Source organism: Podarcis filfolensis (genome assembly GCF_964270895.1).
Source record: "Podarcis filfolensis genome assembly, chromosome: 16".
Classification (NCBI taxonomy): domain Eukaryota; kingdom Metazoa; phylum Chordata; class Lepidosauria; order Squamata; family Lacertidae; genus Podarcis; species Podarcis filfolensis.
The window spans coordinates 21430050-21452593 of NC_139620.1; the positions used below are offsets into that span (position 1 = coordinate 21430050).

A 22544-nucleotide genomic window follows, 5' to 3' on the forward strand; every position below is an offset into this window, starting at 1 on the left:
GGCTGAACCACCGCCACCATCTCCTCTTGCCTGCTTTTTCTCGCACCCTCCGGTAAAAAAAGAAAGAAGGGAAGAGGGGGGAAAAACCCAGCCCTCTGTCATTTTATAGGAGTTGCCCGGTCCTTTATAGTGTCAAATGGGAACAATGCAGTTAGCCGTAAAATGAATGAATGAGAATGAATGAATGCAAACAGCTAGGCAATTCGCCATGAGAGGCGGCAGTGGTTCCTTCCACTGGTCAAACCATCAGCACTCATTAAAATTATAATCATCAATATCTCCAGTCACTCCGTCGTTCCCCACCACCACCACCACCCCTCCTCCTCCTCTTCCTCCTCCTCCCAGACAGACAGAAATTATACTCAACAAAAATGGATGCAATTTGGAACAAACCAATCAGAGGGAAAAAAGAAAAGAAAGAAAAGCACCTCTTCCTTCCAAAAGCCACGTTTAAATTTCAACCTGCTGCAAATAAATCCCAAATTGCTAGGAGATATTTTCAAAATATTCTGCAAAAGATTTTTTTCTTTAAATAAATAAAAAAAAAACCACCTCTCTCTCTCGCAATATCTAGTTGCTATGCCAACAAAAAGAGAGAAAGAGAAAGAGAGAGAGAGAGAGAGAGAAAGAGGGCGTTGGGAGAGAATTCTTGACCCCTTCCCCAGACTGACACAGTCACATCAGAACGAGGAGGGGAGGAAAAAAAAAAAGGATAGCGGGGCAAGGGGTGTGGTGGCTGCTTACCAAAGATGCTGATTTGATTGTGGCAAAGCGTTCTCGGTTCCGGTAGTGGAGGGCCCGATTCTGGACTGAGTGGGTAGGCCGCAGCTCAGGCCTGCGCTCCCCGTGGCCCACCTCATCCCTTATGAATACATGATCCTGCAGAAATGGATGAAAACAAGGAGAAAGTCCAGTTGTGCTCTTTCTTCGCCGGCTGCCTCTCTTTCACCCCTCTTTTTGCACAAGCCCTGCTGTTTGAAATGCATAGTTTGGCTCTCTGCTAGTCCCTGCAGCTCTCACAGTACAAAATGAATAAGCAACACATTGCAGCCTTCAGTTAGGAATGTCAGCTGATCGCTAGTGGGATGCCTTCTGAATCCCTGGCAGATTTTTTTTTTTAACCTCCAGAATTACATATGTGCAAAAAAGAGAATCAAAAACACAAAGCGCTGCAGAGCAGTCAGAGTCCTCAGAAGGGCTTGCTTAAAACACTGCACCCAAATAATCCCTTTAAAAACATGGTTTCCATGGCTAGCAAAGATGCTGCTGCTGCTGCTGCTGCTGGTGCTGCTGCTGCTCCCTTTGAACACAGAAGCAAGGATCTGCCACATTCCCTTTTCCAGCCTGGATTTTCCTCTGGACTTGCTATCTGCTCTGAAGAAGAAGCATTTCTGTCTAAATAGATGCAGGATGGAGGAGACCAGCCTCTCTGTGTGTGTCTTGTGCTGGAAAGACTCTGTGACCACTCAGGGATCCTGCTTTCTAGTCATGATCGTGCACGGTTCTAGCATTTTCTCTCCATAGCCTTGGAAAGGATTTTTTTTTTACATTTAAAGAGACAGAACACAGTTTAATACAAATGATCTTTGCTAAGTTTTTTCTTCTCTCCTGTGACCCAGAGCTTCAGGAAACAATGACACGATGGCCAGAATTCGTGTTTTAAGTGTCATACTGTCTCTCACATATATTTTTTTAAAAAATAAAATGGTTGCATATGTCATTTGGGAAATTGCACTCTTCCAGTGGCAAATGTCTGTGTCTTGGATCTGGGACATGGGAGTTTGAAATTCAGATCATCTGTGGACATGCTGGATGGCCTTCAGTGCTGTGTTACCTCTCGGCCTCAGTAACTCTTCTGCATAATGGGAATAAATCAGTGACCTACACACTGTGTCATTTCAGGCTATATATTATTATCTACTACTTATAAATTATTATACATGCCCAGATTTAAACAGACCACTAAAAAGAGAAGCCTGTTATTGTAATCTGGAATAAAGAAAAGGCTACTTTTAAGCTGCCAGCCTCCAAGCTAGGGAAACTCACATTCTTTCCCCCAGCATTTTTCAGTAAGGAAGAAGACTGGGTACATTCATCCTGCCATCTAGAATAGCTCCAAGAAGCAGGGTGTGGCATACTAAGAACCCAAAAGCAAGGGTGGCGAACCTGTGGCCCTCGAGATGTTGTCGGGTTCTGACTCCCATCATCTCTGACCACTGGCCAGAGTTGACAGAAGCTGGAGTACAGCAACATCTGGAAGGCCCTACAGAAATAGGACCAAGCCCATCTAGTCAGACATCCCATTTCCAGTGGCAGCCAGAAAAGTAGAAAATGAACTTTCCGCTTTTTCAGAAGTCAGAGCCAATGGATTTTCATTCTTATTATGCGCAAAGGGACTGTAAAACCAAGGAATTGGTTCTAATGGACATAACAAATAATACAGAACCATGGCACCGACTGGAGACCAGGTTTAAGGCAGCCCATAGGTCCTAAGACTATTTGTTTTAAAAAGCAAGACTCAGGATGCTACTTTAGGGGTATTACTCTGCCTGCCCTACATGCACATGCAGCACTTCAAGGGAGTTTGGCCACATACCCTTGCTGACCAGCATGGGTCGCCCACAGCTTCCTAGGGATCAGAGAGCTCCATCAAAAGAACTGGCTATCCTCGTATTTTTAGGTGCGATCAGAGACTGATCGTGCTAGGGTATGTCCCCTTCAAGATCAAGCAAGCAAACCACAGGCGATTAATTAAGACCGGCATGAAAAACCCACTCTACTTGTTACCAGGATCTGGTGACTCTTTCAAGTTACTCCAGGTTCCGATTATCCTCCTAAACATGTTCAGAGTGACCATTTTCATTTATTACATTGTATTGATGCTATATAAAGCAATAAGAATTGGAACACCCCCACCAAATCACTGGGCAATGGACATTCAAGAAGTATTACTGCATGTTGATGTGTCGTGTAAGCAAGGCCCCAGAGGCACTCTGGGCAAGTCATCCAGGTCCAAAAGACTGATCTTCAAAACAAAGAAATGGTCCTAGGCAGGCTGGCTTTTTGTAAAGAAAGACAATTAATTTGCCAGTGTTAATGGGTTAGCGAATGCTTTGCTATATCCAGAAGGCTCTGTGTGTCACTTCTTCCCCATCCCTTTCAGCAGCTACTAGCATTTCTCCTCTTCTCACATCCATGTGGACCCCATTGCAAACCAGTCTGTACTAAATATCTCTTCGGTACCTTCCAAGGAAGTGCAACCCTAATTATGCACGCTTCAGACTTTGAGAATCAACCTGCACCCTCAACCTGGTGCTCGCCAGATGTTTCGGACTGCAACTTCCATCATCACCGCCTGCTTTTGGCAATGCTGGCAGGGGCTGATGAGAGCTGGGAGCCCAGCAACTTCTCGAGGGCACCAGGATGGAGAAGGCTGTCCTAACAAAACCACCCAGAAGTTACCAGGTGACAAATGGGCAGTTCCACCATGTTTCAATTCCAAACAAACTGTGAATCTGGAGCAAAATGTTATCAGACAGAGCACTTGTTGCATGTGGGTCTGCTCCTGTTTCCCCGTCCCTCCTAATTGACATGGGGCACATGAACAAGCATCAGGACCTCTTACCATTTCCCAGGAGACTTTTCATCGGATTTAAGTTCTGCATAACACTCAAAAAAGCCAACGAGACGGAACAAGGGCAAGTCCGCTGTCCATCCACATAAGTCTAAATGGATTTTTTGTAAGGATGTTTGCGGGACATAAGTACAGAAGGAGTAAGGTCTCGTCATTGGACTATGCAGGAGAGATGTTCAGAAGTCGAGTGAGCACATCCTTGAAACTCACCGATAATGGTTTAAAGCCTTTGTTTCCTATCTGCCTGAACTACAAACATAACCAATCAACAGGCCAGTGTGTTTCTATGGTATGAAAATAACACTGTGTGGTTATTATTACGGTTATTGCTTGCAGAACCTTTTCCAGAGGCTGCATCCAGGAGGACCTGGGCACCATCTCTTCCATTTTCTGCTCCTTTTTCTTAGCTCTGTAAGTGTAGCGGATCACTAATCGAGAAGTCCTAAGGTGGTGCAGAAGCATCATCAGCAGAGGTTGCTTAACAGCAAGTTACACAAGCTTGGCTGGAATACTATCCGGGTGGCTTCTCAGCATATCCAAGTGCAACCAGTTCTTTGAATAAGGAAGCTTGAGGAAGAATTCCCATTTCCAGCAAAAGGAATTAACTCACGATGTGTCCAACATTGCCACTTTATGGTTTTCAAGTGCGGAAGAGTCTATGCTTGCAGGAAGGATGCAACCTTTATCCTAGGAAAAACTGACCAAGATTCTCCTTGACTGACAAGTGATGAAGTGCATCTTTCAGACTATAGCTGTTAATACAAATAGGGTAAGATGCATCTGGCATGTAACTCAAATGTATAAGCAGCAACTTTTTTGAGGAACTGTGATCTGAACTAAACAGGGCTGTTTTCCAAACAAGGAAATTTTGGTTTTAAAAAAATAATAATTAAGGTGCATATTAAAATTCAAAGGAACTTGGAAAATCTCATCAACTGTATTTGGAGGCTGAGCAGGGACTCCAACTTCACATCCATTATCATGCAAAAGATGACTCTTACGTGGATGTGCAAACTTCATCCACTGGTGTGATGGACGGGGCCATTTGTGCGAGAAATAAGCAACCTATAAAGGCTACTTGATTGAAGTTGGCCTTATTCTGCATCTTCACCACTGGCAGGTAAGTTTTATGCATGTGGGATTTATTTTTAGGACCAAAGTAAGCTACTCTATAAAGGGACGCGGGTGGCGCTGTGGGTAAAACCTCAGTGCCTAGGGCTTGCCGATCGTATGGTCAGTGGTTCAAATCCCCGCGGCGGGGTGAGCTCCCGTCTTTCGGTCCCAGCTCCTGCCCACCTAGCAGTTCGAAAGCACCCCTAAGTGCAAGTAGATAAATAGGTACCGCTTTATAGTGGGAAGGTAAACAGCGTTTCCGTGTGCTGCGCTGGTGCTGGCTCGCCAGAGCAGCTTCGTCACGCTGGCCACGTGACCCGGAAGTGTCTCCGGACAGCGCTGGCCCACGGCCTCTTAAGTGAGATGGGCGCACAACCCTAGAGTCGGACACGACTGGCCCGTACGGGCAGGGGTACCTTTACCTTTACTTTTTAAGCTACTCTATATTGAAACATAGACCACTGGCCCATCTAACACAGCATTGTCTACAAGGACTGGCAAAGGCTCTTCTTCTTGCCCTAACTGGAGATATCAGGGTTTGAACCAAGGACCCTTTGCATATGATGTGTGTGCTCCACCACAGAGCAAAAATAAAATAATAAAAAAAACTCACACCCCAATTTGTTAAGGATAGAGGAAAACAGTATTTGGCCAGAGTTTGAGAGGCCAAGTCTGCATTTTATTGGAGGAGGCTAATGGTTGCATTAGGGATGCGGGTGGAGCTGTGGTCTAAACCACTGAGCCTCTTGGGCTTGCCGATCAGAAGATCAGCGGTTCGAATCCCCACAACAGGGTGAGCTCCCGTTGCTTGGTCCCAGCTCCTGCCAACCTAGCAGTTCGAAAGCACGCCAAAAAGCACAAGTAGATAAATAGGTACTGCTCTGTCGGGAAGGGAAACGGTGTTTCCGTGAGCTGCTCTGGTTTTGGTGTTCCGTTGCACCAGAAGTGGCTCCCCCAGCCTGTAAAGCGAGATGAGCGCCGCAACCCCAGAGTCGTCTGCGACTGGACTTAACTGTCAGGGGTCCTTTACCTTTTTTTAATGGTTACATTAACTTAAATAAAACTAGCTTCTAATCAAGTATCAAGATTAAATATTTAACTTCAAGGGGAAAAAATTATGATCCCAGTGGGGAAAATAAGTAAATAAATGTCTATCCCATGAACCTATATTTAAACATACGAAGCATAAGCATCTCTAACAGCATTAAAATCACCATGTCAGAGATTGGAAGCCCATAACAAGCCTATCATCAAAAAGATCCTTCCTGCCTACATTGATTTTTTGTTCAGAGACTTTAGCCCCAATCCTTGATGCAAGGTTCAAAATGTAAGGGCTGCTTCAAAATGCAAGCATATAGTATCTCATTGAGTATCCCTATCCTTCTGTAGAACCCTACAAGTGTCTGGGAGCCTCCTAGAACTTTGGATTAGGGCAGGTAATTTTTAACCATCAATATCTATGTGTGGGCAGGAGGGGACACAGGTAACTGCCTTATGCTGAGACAGACAGCTAAGTATTATCGACTCTGACTGGCTGCACCTCCCCAGGATTTCAGACAGGAGTCTCTCCCAACCCTACTGGAGATGGCAGAGGTTGAACATGGTACTTTCTGTATGCAAATCAAATGTACTAACACCTCCCTTCCCTAACAATCCTCCTGTTCGTATAAACATAATTCTATCTTACCAACGAATTCTAACCATGGCTAACAAAGGCTGTTTCCAGTTCCATGGTCTGTGCTCACTAATTATCTTGAAGCTGTTGGGTTCAGAACCCATTGGGAGCTGAGCAAGACCAGAATGGGTCTGGAATGGCAATGGCATCTAGCAATGGTCAGCAGGCTAACAGGCAACAGGTCACACTGTAGGAAACAAGTTCCAAAAAGGAGAAAATAGCCATGTTCTGGAGAACCTGGGAGAGCTCTTGGTAAGATGGCCTAGGCAATGGAATCTTTGCTTCAGCACCAGCTTGCTTAACCAAGCCACCAAGGAGTCAAGCAAGTCACTGATTGCTCAAGTCCCATCCCCTAGCTGAAAAGTAGAAGTGATATAAGGAGACAGAGCTCTGTCTTGGAGTTTAGCAAACCTACACCACAAGGTGGCCACTAACTGTGCCCTTGAGCACAAGCTTACATGGGACTTCAGGTGCTAGAAAAGATGCAGTTGCTGATCATGCTCAGCAACTCTGAACTCGTCACAGAACTTGTCCCCTGTTCTGCCTCGTACTCTTGTTTTGGTGGTGTTGCAAGGTGAAGGATTCCCCACTCAAGACTCCTACAGACCTGCGCCCACAGAAGAGCCTTCTGCCTCAGAAAGAAGTCTGGGTAATCCAGGACAGGGACCTATTATTTATTTAATTTATATCCCTCCTTTCCTCCCAAAGGAGTCCAGGGCATAGACTGATACCCTCCATGAATGATATTGTTCACAAACACAGCCCATCCCCTCCACAAACAGTTCTATCAGGTGACACATAATTCGTTGCCCTGGGCTCCTTTGGGATAGAAATAAATTAAACAAACAAACAACTTTGAACACTTTATTCGTGAGCATGCAAGTAGCTCACTTACTAGACTTTTGTTAGCTCTACAGTATCTGGTTTTTCAAATGGATCCAGTAATTCAGCTTCCTCTGTTGCACCACCCAAACCCCTTGCAACTCGAGAGATACAAGTTGCTCCCCCCTAACCTGACCCAAATGCTAATAACCAATAGCCTATGACAACTTAATTATTTATCAAGCCCACATTTAGATCCCTTTCTTCTTGCTTCTCTAACCGGTTATTTTCACTCTAAGCTAGCTGAAAGGCTCCAAGTGAGACTTTTTAAAAAAAGTAATCTTCCATTTTTAATCAGACATAAGACCAAACTGGACAATACGCAACATTCACAACTACATTTCGTATATCTGTAAGTGTGTGTGTTGGTGTGTGTTTTTTAAAGGGAGAGGGTGTTAAATGGTAGCTGTGAATGGGGGCAACTAGAATTAGGACTGATGCACATGGGGAGGGGCAGTTTAACCCTTTACCCCACATGTTGTAGTTCTCCTCAAAAACACCCCCTCTCCCCAGAAGCCATTTGTTGTGGGAGGGAATTTTTATTTTCAGGCAGGGTGGAAGAGAAGGATTAACCACAACTCCCCACCATGGTGCCAGTCCAAATTGGGCCCCATGGCTATTTAATGCACCCCTTCCCAAACAGATATGTGAAAGTTTAGCCTTTTGCTTGTTTCTTCCAAGTAAACTATATCCTTATGCAACCAACCATAGACCATCTGTTGCTCTCATTTATGAAGCATTTAACTCAATTTCTCAGGCTTCGTTTCAGTTGGGGATGTGGGCTAACCACACAGTAACTGTATTGGCCATATTCATCCCTTGATACCCTAAGCTCCTTCCTCCTGTCCGCCTCGCCAACACCAGAGTCTAAATTTAGATTGTGATTTCCTCGGGACAGACTTCTGCTCATATTATTCTGCAGGGGGACAGAACTACAGAATAAGCAAAGCAGGCTTAGTTGGACTAAGAGTTCACCAAGTGAAGTTGAAGACTTTCTTCTACAGCATGAGACCTCTGGGGAACCTGTGGCTCTTCAGATGTTGTTTGATTGCACTCCCATCATCCCTTGGAGCCCAGCACTGGAGGGCTGCAGGTTCCCCATCCCTGCTACTGACTCAGGAAGTATGTTCTCATCAAGTGTTCCAGTACTACTAGTAGGTTCTGCTTCTAAGGTCCAGCAGATTAAGACATTCTGGCAGCATCCTCTAACACACCTGTGTCAAAGGACTGCCTCAAATACCTGTTCCTCAACACAGCCACAAGTTGCTGAACAAGAGGCTCGGTGGGTGGTGCGCTAACGTGTTATCTCCAGTTTGAGGTCTCTCACATTAATATCATTGCAGTGTAGATGTTATTTCCCCAGTTACAAGTGAATGAAAATGAGAGCTTGTAGTGATATGACACGCTTTTTGGGACAGGGTCCAAAACCGGCCCCAAAACCTGAGTTGTAACTATCTTTTGTAGACTACTAGTCAAAGGTATGAGGCTCTAAAATACCTTCATCTGTTTGGTTTTTTCGCTGGAAAGAATATACTACTTAGGGTCGGGACTGCAAGGCACCTTTTCTGATACAACAAACCCTTAAATACATGGATGATATCTTCTGTTTCTTATATAAACTAATTTGTGGTGTTGTAGCTGAATCTGGCTTTGAAATAATTTCCTTTATGGAATGATAAGTTTGCACTCGTTGTGCAAGTTGGGTGTCCATGCTCTGGCCACTCTACTGATTTCTTTATAATGAAATAACACCATTCAGAAGCTTGGAAAGCCTCAGGAAGAAGGAAATTGCTGACACCATTTGAAAGGCAACCCCTATGCCATAGGCACATGGATTGAAAGGACTGATACGTATTGGGAGTGGTTTCTCTTCTGGGCTCACAAATCTCGAAGGCACCCGATTACCAACTGTACATCTCCTCTCACCTTGGCACAAACTCATTCCAGCTCACAGAATTTGTACCCACTCATTCCAGGTCAGTTTGTTGCTTTCCGCATTGCTGGTGTCAGAGACTCTGGAGTCTTGTGCCACCCTATTCAACTTCCATGATGAAAAGTACCTTCTTCTCACAGGTCCCCATCGTGTTCTGCCATTTTGCTTCCTTATGGTCTTACCTTACATGTGAAATCCACAAACTCTTCATTATGTTTTCTCCAGATGGCTCTTTTGCTTCATTAAAATGTTTTCCTTAGCACTTTCAAAATAGCCTTTAAAACCGGAGTGTCCAGAATTCACATTTGTACTGAAAGACTGGTTGAACAGTTGTACAATAATAAAGCTGGCATTTCCAATTTGCTTGAGTGTTCCTTGATGACATTGTCTTATTTAGGCATACATTGGCTCTGATAATTAATATAGTCTTTGGTTACTTGGCTGCATTTCATGATTGTTTCTAGATATTTGTAATGATTGTTCCTAGATACTTGTAATTTTCTACCTTTCCCACATGGTCATTCCTTTTCCTTATTTTCTAGTATCTTAAAGTTTATTTGGGAATATGAACATGAATTCAGCCTTATTGGTACTTTTCTTTAATATGCAATTCTACAATACCTAAGTTCTTTTCTACCATTTCCGCTCTTAATAGACAAATGCCATTGTACGATACTGAGCCGTCACCTCTAAACTGAACAAGGAAAGTTGCATGTTCAAGAATGGGATGTTTTCCCCTGAATAAATAAGCACCCTTAAAGACTGAAGGGTGTGTACTTCTTTCCCCCAGGCTCATGCACGATGTGGGGAGGAGGGGGGAGAGGCCAAAGTGAAGGGAGTAAATATTACAAGACCTCACCAGAAGCACCCAAAGATAGTGACCTCTGTTCAGCCAGGATTTCCCTGACGTGTCTCAGGATGCCAAGATGTTAACCTGGCCTTGTGTATACAAAACAGGTGCTCTATCATTTATTCTACCTTGCCTTGCTCTAACCTTGCTTGCATCCAACCTTGTCTCAGCCTAAGCTTAAAAGGAACCGAGTTTGCCATCAAGTCCCAAACAACTAAGCTAGGTACCAAACCTATTTCAGATGTGAGATGATGTGTACTTCTATAAAACCCTCAACATTTTCCATTTAAAATCAGCACACAGCAAGCTAGCTGGGCTGTGTGTGTCTTACCTTTCTCTCTCTCTCTCTCTCTCTCTCTCTCTCTCTCTCTCTCTCTCTCTCTCTCTGTGTGTGTGTGTGTGTGTGTGTGTGTGTGTGTTTTGGAAGGGGGTAAGCAGCAATTTATACTGCACCATTCATTACTGATGCTGTGTGGTTTTATGTACACACATATATACACATATATAATCAAGAACAAAGCACCTCTGATTAAGTCTAAATTGGTCTGGCACCAAAGAGATCTTGAGACAGAGCAGAAAGCCCACCAGAAATGTCAGCTCAGTGTGTTATAGCAGTGAAAAGGGCAAATTCAGTGTAAGGGAAAGGGATTGGAGAACGGAGGTAAGCCCAAACTGGCATTTTGATGTAGAAATGTCTCCCTTGCTGTTTAATAGCCAGGGCAATCTTAGACTCCATTTGTCTCAAATTTAAGTTTCTTGGGTGATGTGGACAGATCACAACCAGGAAGAACCTCACCTTTACATTTCCCACTTCATGGAAGAGGGGTACACCTGCCTCAGTTTCAGATTTCTCCAGTAATAAGTATGTCCTGAGCCAATGCACGTGTCACACTTTTAGCTGTTCATGGGGGTAGTATCAGAGTTTTGAAAAGTCCTCTGAATGAGGCATATGTGCATTTCTCTACCTGAATACCAAGGCATATTCCTCTATTCCCATCTTAAGCCTGCTTCAAGTGTGTGTTGAGGAAATACTCTGTGAGTACAATATTCACTGGAAGGCCTCAGGTTGTAGAATTATTAGAAAGAAAGAGAAACTTCTCTCTATCCATTTTCTCCACATCATTTGTAATCTTACACATCTTGTTGCTCCCCCCTTTACTCCCATTTTCTCTGAACTATGTATTACCAAATGTTGCAACCTTTCCTCAGAGGGGAACTGGCCCTGCCCTTTGATCATCTGAGTTGCCCTTTTCTGAACCTTCTGCAGCTCTACAATATCTTTTTTGAGCTGAGGTGACCGGAACTATGGACAATATTCCAAGCATGGTCACAACACAGATTTGTGCAATAGAAATAAAATACTGGCAGATTTATTTTCAGTCCCTTTTCTAATGACTCCTAAAATGGAATTCGCCTTTTTCACAACTGGTGCACACTGGGTCATTGTGAGTCCAAGGTCTTGCTCTGGTTTGGATTACATCCGTGTATACGTGAGTTTGGGGTGGGGTTTTTTTTGTCCTAATATGTTTCACTTTACAATGAAATGCATTTGCCATTTTAGTGCCCATTCACCCAATATGGAAAAATTGTTTCAGAGCTCCTCACAATTTATTTTAATTGTGGTAAACAATTTTGGTTATCATTAGTGGACTTGGCTATCTTGCTGCTCAGCCTATCTCCAGATCAATTATGAGCAAGTGAAATAGCACAGGTCCCAATTTAGATCTGGGAGAACTATCAATTTTTCCCTACTCTCTGCTTTCGGTTTCCTAAAGATCTAATGCTCCATGAAAAGGATCTCTCTTCTTATTCCATGACTGCTAAGGTTACTCAAAAGTCTTTGGTGAGCAAATTTATCAAGAGCTTTCCCCATGACTGGAACGGGCACATCCCTAGTCTATATGAAGACAACTGAATTCGCACATTACTAATCTTCCTTCTTCAGATGGCTGACTGTCCCTCAGGTATAATTTTCTTTCCTGTCTCCCTTCTTAAAAAAGGTGTTAACGTTATTAATTCAAGTTTCATTAAATGCTTGTATACTGTTCTACTTTGCAAACTTTCAGCAGGCAAATGAACAAGCAGAGCCAGTTAAAGATGCTAAACTCCCATTTAAATCAATGGGTTACGGTATCTCTGTTTCTGGATTAGGACCATTATTGTAATGCACTTAAGTTTTGTGGTGCTGCAGGTTCTTGTGTGCTGCTCTTCCTTTCCTTCTTAAGGGTGCACAGAAGACAATGTATTGCTCAATGTATGTGTACTGAAGTATTAAAACTCTTCCACAAGGGAGACACCATTTTTGTACTTTCAAACAGAAATAGAAGCATCTTCTAAACCATCTCAAAATATTATGTGTAAGACTTTTGGTTTCTCTTTGGAAGTACCGAATCAAAGGTGCCTCTAAGGTAGGGCTGCAATATCTGCAAATGGGCAATAAGTTATCTTCAGTGTACACTTAAGGTCTTCTGTCCTTCTGTTCCTGCATGCAGTGCCTTTCCCTTTGTCTTCTTATCCTCTTGGGCCCCAAGGTGGGCTGCATGGCTACCGTGCCAGGATTTATAGGTGCAACACCTGACAACAGACAATTTTCAAACTCTTTCAAAGAGGAAGAGAGGCACACCGTCTTCATTTCACCACTGTGCAGTTGCAATTGCTGCTGAGCGAGTCTAAAAATATTATTACAATGGAAGTCTCAGTGCTAACGCCTTCTTTTTGCCTTGGGTCACAGGCTCCTGAATGTATCGTTTCTGATGGCCAAGTGAGACCAGGTGACAATGTGTATAGTAATGTAGGAAAACAGGAGAAGCAAGCGTGCATATTTTAGCCCTCCAAGAACATACCTTCTGGGAGTGACCCAGTTCACTGTTAACCTGTTGAGGGGGAAATCCAAGCGCAGGTCTGGATTTGGGTGGAAGTTATTGAAGTTATCAAATTAGTTTGGTGGATGTGACCATTTCAACCAACATGACAACCACTTGGGGGAAGACAGATGTTCAGAACACAAGGTGGTGGTGGTGGAGGAGTTACAGGCAAGGACAAAGGTATACATGCAGTGCTGAGGTGCAAAAGCAGGGGAAGAGATTAAACAGAATTTTCTTAAAAGGACAAGTCAATTCTTTGTCTCAGAGGTTTCTCCTCACTGTCATCTTAACTTTTTTAAAGGTACTCTCATCTTACACATGTGTTTCACTTTCCAAACACTACCAAAAAAATGCGAGCCTCCATTCATTTTCTGGGCACTATGATACACGCACTTTCAAAAAATGTGTTTCAGAAAACACTGGGAGCGGCCCTAAATCCTGCAAAGAGCACAGAACTTCCTCCCTTCAGTTGTGTGAGAAACACCCTGCCAGTTAACTTATAGTACCTTCACAGACCTGAAGCAGCAAGAGCAATAAAGCAGAGATTGCCTGAGACTGGGGAGAGAGAGCACCAGCGAACATACCTTCTTGTGCACAACAGAGGAAGTGGAATTAATGGTGCTCTCGTCGTCATGCATCATGACCAGCTCAGAGCTGCTCTCATCCATGACCTCCTGTATGCTGTTGACACTGCTGTTCTGACTGCCTGTGCTCACAGACATGCTGGGGATAGAGTGGTTGCTGCCCAGACTGTCCATCTTCCTATTCAGGTTTGTCCCATGCTCACTCTCCTATAAGACAAGGGGCAGGAGGGTTAAAAAAAAAAGAGAGAGAGAGAAGTATATGCACCACAGGAGGCAAGACTCCAACACACACTTCTGCAGTGGCAAGTGTGCAGGAAGGATCGTTTTCGTATTTCATTAGTAATTTTTCTCTCTCATCAGATGCAATGGTGGCATTGAGGCAGTTTGCACTGAGGAGGTACCCTTCCTAATACACGCTTTCCAGAAAATCTTTCCCGCCCACTGAATCTTTTTGTCATTCTTGCTCTTTTTAAAAAGTCTTGCAGCTACGCCACCGCACAGTGCAGTTACCCCAAAGCAAAGCTGTGTCACTGCCACACCTGAACTGAAAACCTCAGGCTTTTATTTCTTAATGCACTGTGGCCTTGTTGTGCCCCAAGAATGCTGCCTTGTCATCCCTGTGGGTTCTACACAGTGGAGTCTAAAAGCAGAGATGCCACCTTCCTAGTTTGTTCTTTCAACACTGTGCATGGTGGGGAGGTCTGATCAAGTCTGTAAAAGCATGTGCACAAATGTGCCCCTCTGATATACATGGTTAAATTTGTGCATACAAGCACGGGCAAGACCTAAAAGAAAAGGTGATGGTGGGGAAATCCTTTTCCTAAGAGATTGCAGAAGGCAAACACATGCAAAATTGGAAGTTGGAAAGAGGTCTACATAGCAAATATGTAGGCATGCAAGTTATTGTTATTGTTTTTTAAAACACTAACAAAATGGAGGAAGGGGAAAGGTAAGGGTTGGAATGGAGTGAGATGAGATGGAAAACACTGGACCTAACAATCATTGCTATCAATTAGGAACAACTTAGTAGGACACCCCTCTTTTGTTAAATACAAATGTTTGCATCAAATAACAAATAGGTCACAGTATTGAGTACAGACCAACAAAGCCAAGAACTGGCAGTGAGGGCATAACTCTTCATATTTCAAACTGCACTATCATAGCAATTTGCTATGGACTTTAAATGAACAGTGCTCCAGTTTTTCATTCTTGTACTTGTCTACCATTTGAAAAATCCCAATGGTGAGGCCTAACCTTTATTGGTTTCAGAGATCTGGGATGCAGGGTCTAAAGCAGAAAAGAGGATGCTGGCAGGAATCTTTCTCTGGATTCACCACCTTGGTTCCCCCCATTTTTCTTGGAGAAAAAACGAAGGAAAAACTACAAGTCTGACCCTAAAAGTACCTACCTTACTTGACGTATGATGATTAGTGAGCTAGTGTATTGATTTCATTTGTAAATTTAAGATTCTTGTAGTGCCAAAAACCTCACTTTGCATTAGTTGAAGCACTCTTTGCCAAACAGTTGCATATTTTCAGAAATTGTCCTAGCTTACCTTCATTTTCAATTGCCTCCAATGGCACCATCAGGGAACCAAACCTGCAGGTTTTATTTACTAAAATCCATCACCTTCAACATCACATGTAGTAGCACTGTGATATATACCTGTATTAATCCAGGGGTGGGTGAATACCCGCAAGGGGAAACAGAACTCAACAAAATTGGGGGGAAAGCAAGGGGGTACAGAGAAAGAAGGTGAATGTTCACGCAATCTCATTTTCTTGCAGGTGAGGAATCTACTCTGCAGAAACTGCTGGTTTCAGTACTAGTACTGGAACTGGTGAATACTTAGTGCAGCCCTACATGAAACCCGAGTGTGTGTTTCTTAAAGAGTTGGCATGTGCAAGCCTGTAACAGATAAAACAGTGCATACAAGTACAAAAAAAGTTACAGGTCTAAAGGAAATTATATTTTAAAGAAAATGCACACAGGCAACCTTAGCTTTCCATTTCCTGCTAAGCACATAATTGTCATTTTCTCAACATATTTTGCAGAAGTTCCCTTTCTGCAAATTTCAGAAAGTTCAGCCCCCCTTCTAAAAAAAACAAACACCCTTTAAGATTATGCACATCATGTGCCACAGGGTGGAGAGGAAGCGGTGGTCACAGATGGGAGCATTTCCTCCAATATTTACAGAGCCCTGGGAAAAATGTTAACTCACAAATATATTATCTGAAGAGCGTCAACAGTTTTAAGCCGTTATGCAGCCTTAGAAAAAAAATTGGACTTGTACAGCTGAAACAGTCACACGTGCACTGACTGCATGGGGGGTGCTTTGACATGCCCAGTAACGCTCAATTTCACATGCAGCACACAGATATTGTTTGGAGGACTGAGGATCAATATTGTTTGGACCATTCCAAAGGTATGTCTTGGGTGAGGGCAACTCGTACTAAGAAAACGGTTTATTGATGCTTCTCTGCAATCTGCCTTCCACCACTTCAGCCCTCTCTACATTCCCGCCATGTGCAATATAAATCTCAGGAGGGAAGGAAGCCCTTTTCAGTCTGAGGGGTGCATTTGCTCACTGGCATCCTTTTATCAGAGAAACGGCCAAGAGTCTTTTCTTTCAACCATAGGTGATGCTCCAGCCATACAAGAGCAAAAGCCAGAGGATTCTGCCCATAGACCACTCCCCCTCCATCCTGGTAAGCAAGAGGCAGGGTCACAGTTCAGAGACCCATACTGTACCAGCCAGGCAGAAGTGACTGAGGTTGTGGAGAGAGCGAGGTATAAACTGGGGAGTGACAAGAGGCAGCCAGAGCTGTCTTGAGGGCTACATTCAGTCCCCATGCCTGAAGTTCCCTACCGCTGACATGAATTGAGGACTTGGGCATCAATGTTTCCATTTATTTTGTAGGCCTCTCTTGAGTTTGAACGCTTGAATTGAACACCTTCACTGGCCTTTTCTTGAGGACCAAACCACATGTTACATTAAAACATGTAATTAAGCAACTGCACGCTTGGTTTTTCTCTTTGCTAAAACAGCAGCCATGGAAGGCTCGATCAGGATCAGGACTACAATGTAGTAAGGAGAGTTCACCCTTCGCCTCATCATAATCCTCCTGATGCAATGCAAACAAATGACATCTCCAGTGCTATAGGAGATGGGGGAAAGTGTCCTCTCCCAATAGATGAATGATCTGGAAATAAATGCTAAAATTATAGCCAGATTTCAGTGGCAACATGAAACTTCTCGAGGGCTGGGTTGCATTTGGCTGTGTAGGAGACCATGGAATTGGGAGCTTTCGGGGGGTGTGGAAGTGATTCACAAGTTCCTGCTACTGCTGCTCATCATCAATGAGTGACCTAGTATTATGAGCAAGCATTAAGACTGACTGACCGACCCACCGTCTCCATCCATATTCTTCATAAAAGACTATAGCGTTTGTTTCCTTTAATATTTTCAAGAAAAGATTGGCCAAGCACCTATTGGAGATGGTTTAGGTATACAATCTGGTGATGGTGCATAGTTGGTTGGTCCACTGAGTGCCTTTCAGTGTTGCAGTTCTATGTTTCAGGATCTTTTGGGGGGAGGGAGAAGTGGGGACAGAGAAGGTGCCTGCTCACAAGCAAAGCACCTATATGTTGGGCTGAGAACTATATATATATATATATATATAGTGGTTACTATGAGAGTCTTGGTCCAACCCCCTGCCCCACAAACAAGCCTACAAGTGTAGTTTTGGCAGCAAGCATATACCGTATTTTTCGCCCTATAGGACACACTTTTCCCCCTCCAAAAATGAAGGGGAAATGTGTGTGCATCCTATGGGGCGAATGCAGGAGTTCCCGCCCGGCTCCCACAGCTTGCGGAGAGCTGCCTGCATCCCGAAGCCTGGGTGCGCTGAGCAGTCGCGCCCCAGGCTTCGGGTAGCTCTCCGCAAGCCGTGGGAGGGCTCCCATGGCTTGCGGAGAGCAGCCTGTTCTGGGGGCTGGGGAAGCTCGGGCTTCCCCCGCCCCAGCCCCGCGCCTGGGGGGAAAATATATTTTTTTCTTTATTTTCCCCCCAAAAAAAACCAGGTGCGCCCTATGGGCCGGTGCGCCCTATGGGGCGAAAAATACGGTAAATGGAAAGTGGTAACCCTGTAACTTAATCAAAGCACAGTAATAAGTTTGCTGACAGTTTCACCTGTAATGGGAAACAATGGTTTTTTATATGTTTTCCACATTGGCACCACATCTCTCTAGGTTTTGTATGCCTCAGCACATTTAGGTTTCAGTTACCTGAGAGACCGTCTACCCCGGTATATATAGACCTGTAATATCTCTCAGATCTTCTGAGAAATTCTACTCATGGAATCACACCCTACAGAATATCACAGGGTGGTGGCCTGAAAACAGGCATATTCTGTTGCCTTTCCTCTTCTATGCAGTGCTCTTTCCTCTGTCATATGCAAAGCAGCCGTCATCAGTTGCTTCAGACATCTTGTAAAGGCCTATCGTTTTGCTCAGGCCTTCCCTGACCCATAAGATTTGGGTCCCAATTTATGTGCACGAATTCCCCTGAATCTCTTTTTACTTGCTCTGGTGTTTTTATACTGTTTTATTGATTTTAGGCTGCATTTTTGTTTTAATGCATTTTGTTTTTATGTTGTACACAGCCTAGAAGATTTTAAAATGGTAAGCAGCTTAGAAATGCTCCAAAAAAAATAAACGTTAGGCCATGGCTTGCTTGCTTGCTTTGGTCCTGACTTTATAAACAGAGCCTGGCCATTAAATGCTGTATGGCAAAATTTACTTCTATACTCAGGACCGCTATCTTGATAATTAAATGGCCTAAGGTTGAACTTCCCTAGTATAGGCTTCCCAAGAGCCTTATCAAATCCCTAAAACTTTTGTTTTAGAAGGTGTTTAATTCCTTGCTGGGCCAAGTTAAAATGCTCCTACTATTGCATATCCAACTTTTAAACTTCTGCCTTTTCAAATTAAGGCCACGAAAGTAACTTAACTCACAAACACACGCAAAGCTATCATCAATCTTGAAAGCTTCCCTGGAATCAAGTAGCAACTAAATGTGTTCTCTTAGCAACACTGCTAAGAGTGTTACTGCTAAGAGTGTAACACAGCTAATACTGAATGATTTTTTTTGCCCAATTCCTCTACTTTGGGGGCTCATCCTTCTTACTAGATTTCAGAAGTTCTTTGAGAGCAGAGGTACTTTTATTCAATAGCAGCAATGGCCTGTTTCGTCAGCTGGGGAGTCAGGAGGCCCAAGGTTATGACATCACCTCCTCTCCCAAGTGGGCTCAGCCTCAGAAAAACCTAGCCCCCCACAGTCTAAAGAATTTGACAGCCACTTCTCTCCCAGCCTGGAGAAACTCTTAGCACTGGAAAATGGGCAGATTGCTTCAGAGTCTCCTGTTCCTCCACGAGAAGGGAGCAGAAGCAGTCCATAGGCTAACAGTTGCCCATTTTTGTTCTACAGACAAGGGCAGGGCACCTGTTTCATCCTGAGGGTTGCGCTGGCTCATGGGCAACCTTCCAGGCACTGCATGCCAGAGCAAAAACGTGAGCAGAGCAACAGATGTGACTCTTGACAGCAGGCTACATCTTAGCCACACAAAAACCGGAGGCTTTTTACATATACCTTTCTCCATCCAGGTGCAAAAGAAGTATCATCATCGTTCAAGGAGACATTCTAGTCAGACAAAGATGCAGCAAAGAGATTGTGAGGGGTGTGGGTCCAGGAAATAGTTCCAAGGGCCAATAAGACAAGGGCTGCATTCAGCCACCAGGTCTAAGGTCCCCCACATTCTGTCCAATGTAGGCAAGCAGGGGCCATTGCCTCAAAATACAGCGAGTCCAGTAAGATCAGGACAACGGGCCTGTGGTGACTCAAACACCAGATGGAGCTGAGGAGCTCTCGCCATACTTTTGCGCATGGCTTGACCAGTTTAAGGACATAAGAGACCACTAGATCAGGCCAGTGGTCCATCTGGTGCAGCATCCTGCTCTCACAGTCGCAAACCAGAAGTCCCCATGGGAAGCCCTCAAGCACAACAGGACTCTCCCCTCCTGCGACATCCAACAACTGGTGTTGAGAAACATTACAGCGTCTGACAGTTTAGCAGAGACCATGATATATCTTCTTTGGATATTTCCCACTTAACCAACTTCCAGTCTCATCTACAGAGTTATCAATCTACTTATCAGGCCCCCAGTCTGTCGGACCAATCCTTCGATATACCTGCCTTGCTCTTGCTTAGTTTTCTCAATAAAGTTAACACATTCAGACGAAGTTGACACTATGCCTCATGTACTCTAGAGCAGAATAGAAAGGTGGGCAATCCTCTGTTGAGAATAAAGGTGGTTTGGGGGGGGGTCTGCTATTTCCTCAGACTAATGGGTGAGGCTTCAAATTATTATTTTTCCATAGACCTGGCGGAACACTCCACCCTCTTCAGACACTTAATTTCAGAAACCAAGAGGAAAATATCATGGCCCAGAAATAAGATACAATTGATTCCTGTTCACAACAAAATTCAGAAAGTCATGCCTGTGAAAAGGGGGTTGGGGAGGGCCATGTGTGGTATAGGGGTCATTATTACCAATCACCGGTATAGATAAACTTGATACCTCCTCCTCTTCCTGAGACTCATTCAGAGGGCCATTGTGGGCCTCTTGGAAAAGGATTTTCTTCATTTTCCGGTACTGAAGATTATCCAGTTCTCGCACAGCATCCTTCGTTCTTTGAATCAAGTCTATTAGAACCCGGGGCGGTCGCTCACAGCGAACAAACTCATGCTGGTTTTAGAAGGAGACAGAAGCACTCTAGGTCAGAAAAGGTAAAACCCCACAAAAACGACACACGTGTTCTCAGCAAAATAAAAAAAATAAATTAAAATAAATTAAAATAAAAATTGTGCACATCGCGATGGTCACCTTTTTATATTTTAGTTAATAACATTAAATTGGAGTAATTAACTGTGGTTGAAAAATAAAGTTCCTTTAAAAAAAAAAAGTGATACCCCATATTTAAAAAAAAAAATTGTGTTCAGGGTAGAAGGCATTATGGTGAGCTTTCCCGCACACCTGAATTCCAGCAATAAATAATAGTGTCCCCCCCTCCATGTTTTCAAAAAGGAAGTGGCTGTAAAATAAAATAAAAAGGAAGGCAAAGCTCCCCAAGGAGGCACAAATAATTCCCAGAATTTCTCAATTGCCACTATGACCTTTCCCAGCCCACTTACAGTGAGTATCATTAAGACATACTAATTGGAGACCAATCAGCTCCAATAGACCACCCTTCACGACAGCCCTTTACAGCACCACTGGCACATTAGGTTAAATGACAACCAGGGATCTCAGTTATGCAGAGTGGATCCACAACCATGCAGTACTGACTGGGGATGCACTTTGCTACTGAGCAGTAAAGTGGAGGTGATGGATCCCCTAAGTCACCCCCTCAGTCCTCCAATCTACCCTCACCTGCAACTCATCTCTAGCACCATGGCACATACTTGCCTTCTCTCCCTCTAAACTCATCTCCAACCTTAAACAACTTCAACCTGTTTATTGGTAGTTGCAGCATCCTTTTGGCTTGAGGGAAAAGATCCAACTATTGCATTAGAGAGTACGTTTTATGGTGGGTTTATTCCTGCAGCAAAACTGGCATTATTATTATTTTTAAGTGTTTCTGGAGGCGCACCTGAGGGTTAAGCGAGAAGGCGAATGCTCTCTAAAAGAACTTTCCCCCCAACCTGGTGCCCCCCATATGTTTTGGAGCACATTTCCAATCAGCCCAGCTAATAATGGTCAGGGGGATGGGAGTCGTAGTCCAAAACAAGTGGCAGGCATCAGGCTGAGGAAGGCTATACCAAAGGAATCCCAAATATGCAAGTTGGACGTTTCCCTGCACAGCACCTATCAGACCCAAATCAAGCCACATGGAAACTGTCCTTAATTTCCCCCTTCACACTACAGAAAGTTCACACATAGCCCAACAGAAATCCAAAAAGTTACCCGCAATAGTTCTGCCGACGATGGTCTTTCCTGAGGTATTTTCTGCAAGCAGTAATCAACAAATCCCCTAAAAGAGTTCGTCCTGAGTATAGGAACAGAGAAGACACGAGAATAAATTTAGATTTGGGGAGGTAAGGGGAAAGCAAGACAAAGAAAGCCATCAAGCCTGCCACTCTGCCATCACTCCCCAGATCACAAGTTTTACTCAGTACAGTCAAGTGTGGTGCAACAGATAAAAGGAATACTGGATTTCAGGTGTGAGGAACACAGGTTTAAATCACTGGGCAGCCAGGAGGTTTTAGTGGGCAGTTGCAGGCAAACAACCGTCAGCCTAATCTAATCTCTCTCATGGGGCTTTTGAAAGAAAAAATGAACTGTATTCTGAAGTCTTGAATAGTGCAGGAAAAAGTTTCCTTCTAAATGCCAATTTAAAAGCGCACAGTCTCCAGCACAGTTTTCAGTAGCCTGAGTGGCTTTCCAGTGTTATAGCTGCCGCACAGAATAGCCACCGTGGGGAAGCTTGCCAAGCACATGGTGCAACTGAAGCATCAGTCCCAAGCAGAAGCTCTTGTAAACCCTGCTACCTGACCTCTCCCAAGCACAAGGTGAGGTCACAATATTGATAGCACACACATCTTTAAAAGCTGTCGGATAAAGGCAGTAACTGACAAAACACGCCAATCTGACCCACAGCATGGTATTCATCTCAGATGCATTCAGCTTGCTGTACAAATTTTTATTAGTATTAAGATGGAGGTCCAAATATTCCCAGAGAGACACTCTATACTATGTGCAGCAATTGCATGGCAAGTTATTTGGAAACACTCGTTCAGTTTCAGAATGGAAAGGCAGAACTTTGAGCACAAGACATTTCATTGTAACTGACAATTACACAAAGACACATCATGGACAATAGACAAGTACATTTCCTGGAAAAATGGACAACATTTGCAATGTTCTGGAGCAAATTATAATATATGGTTA

At 43.8% G+C, this 22544-nt stretch overlaps 1 protein-coding gene across 5 annotated transcripts in view; it reads right to left on the bottom strand.

The window, feature by feature from the left end:
- Positions 1-22544, bottom strand: part of TAOK3 (TAO kinase 3) — a 121321-nt gene that overhangs the window by 41341 nt on the left and 57436 nt on the right. For 3 of the 5 annotated variants that reach the window (XM_083589950.1, XM_083589953.1, XM_083589951.1), the window contains 4 exons: positions 21561-21642; positions 20175-20342; positions 13536-13742; positions 745-879 (listed from right to left, as the gene is read on the bottom strand). In XM_083589950.1, the coding sequence (XP_083446076.1) occupies positions 745-879; positions 13536-13742; positions 20175-20342; positions 21561-21642 (592 nt within the window). Of the gene's footprint in view, positions 1-744; positions 880-13535; positions 13743-15090; positions 17249-20174; positions 20343-21560; positions 21643-22544 lie in introns of those variants that run through there. The other 2 variants (XM_083589952.1, XM_083589954.1) reach the window with 2 other exon arrangements.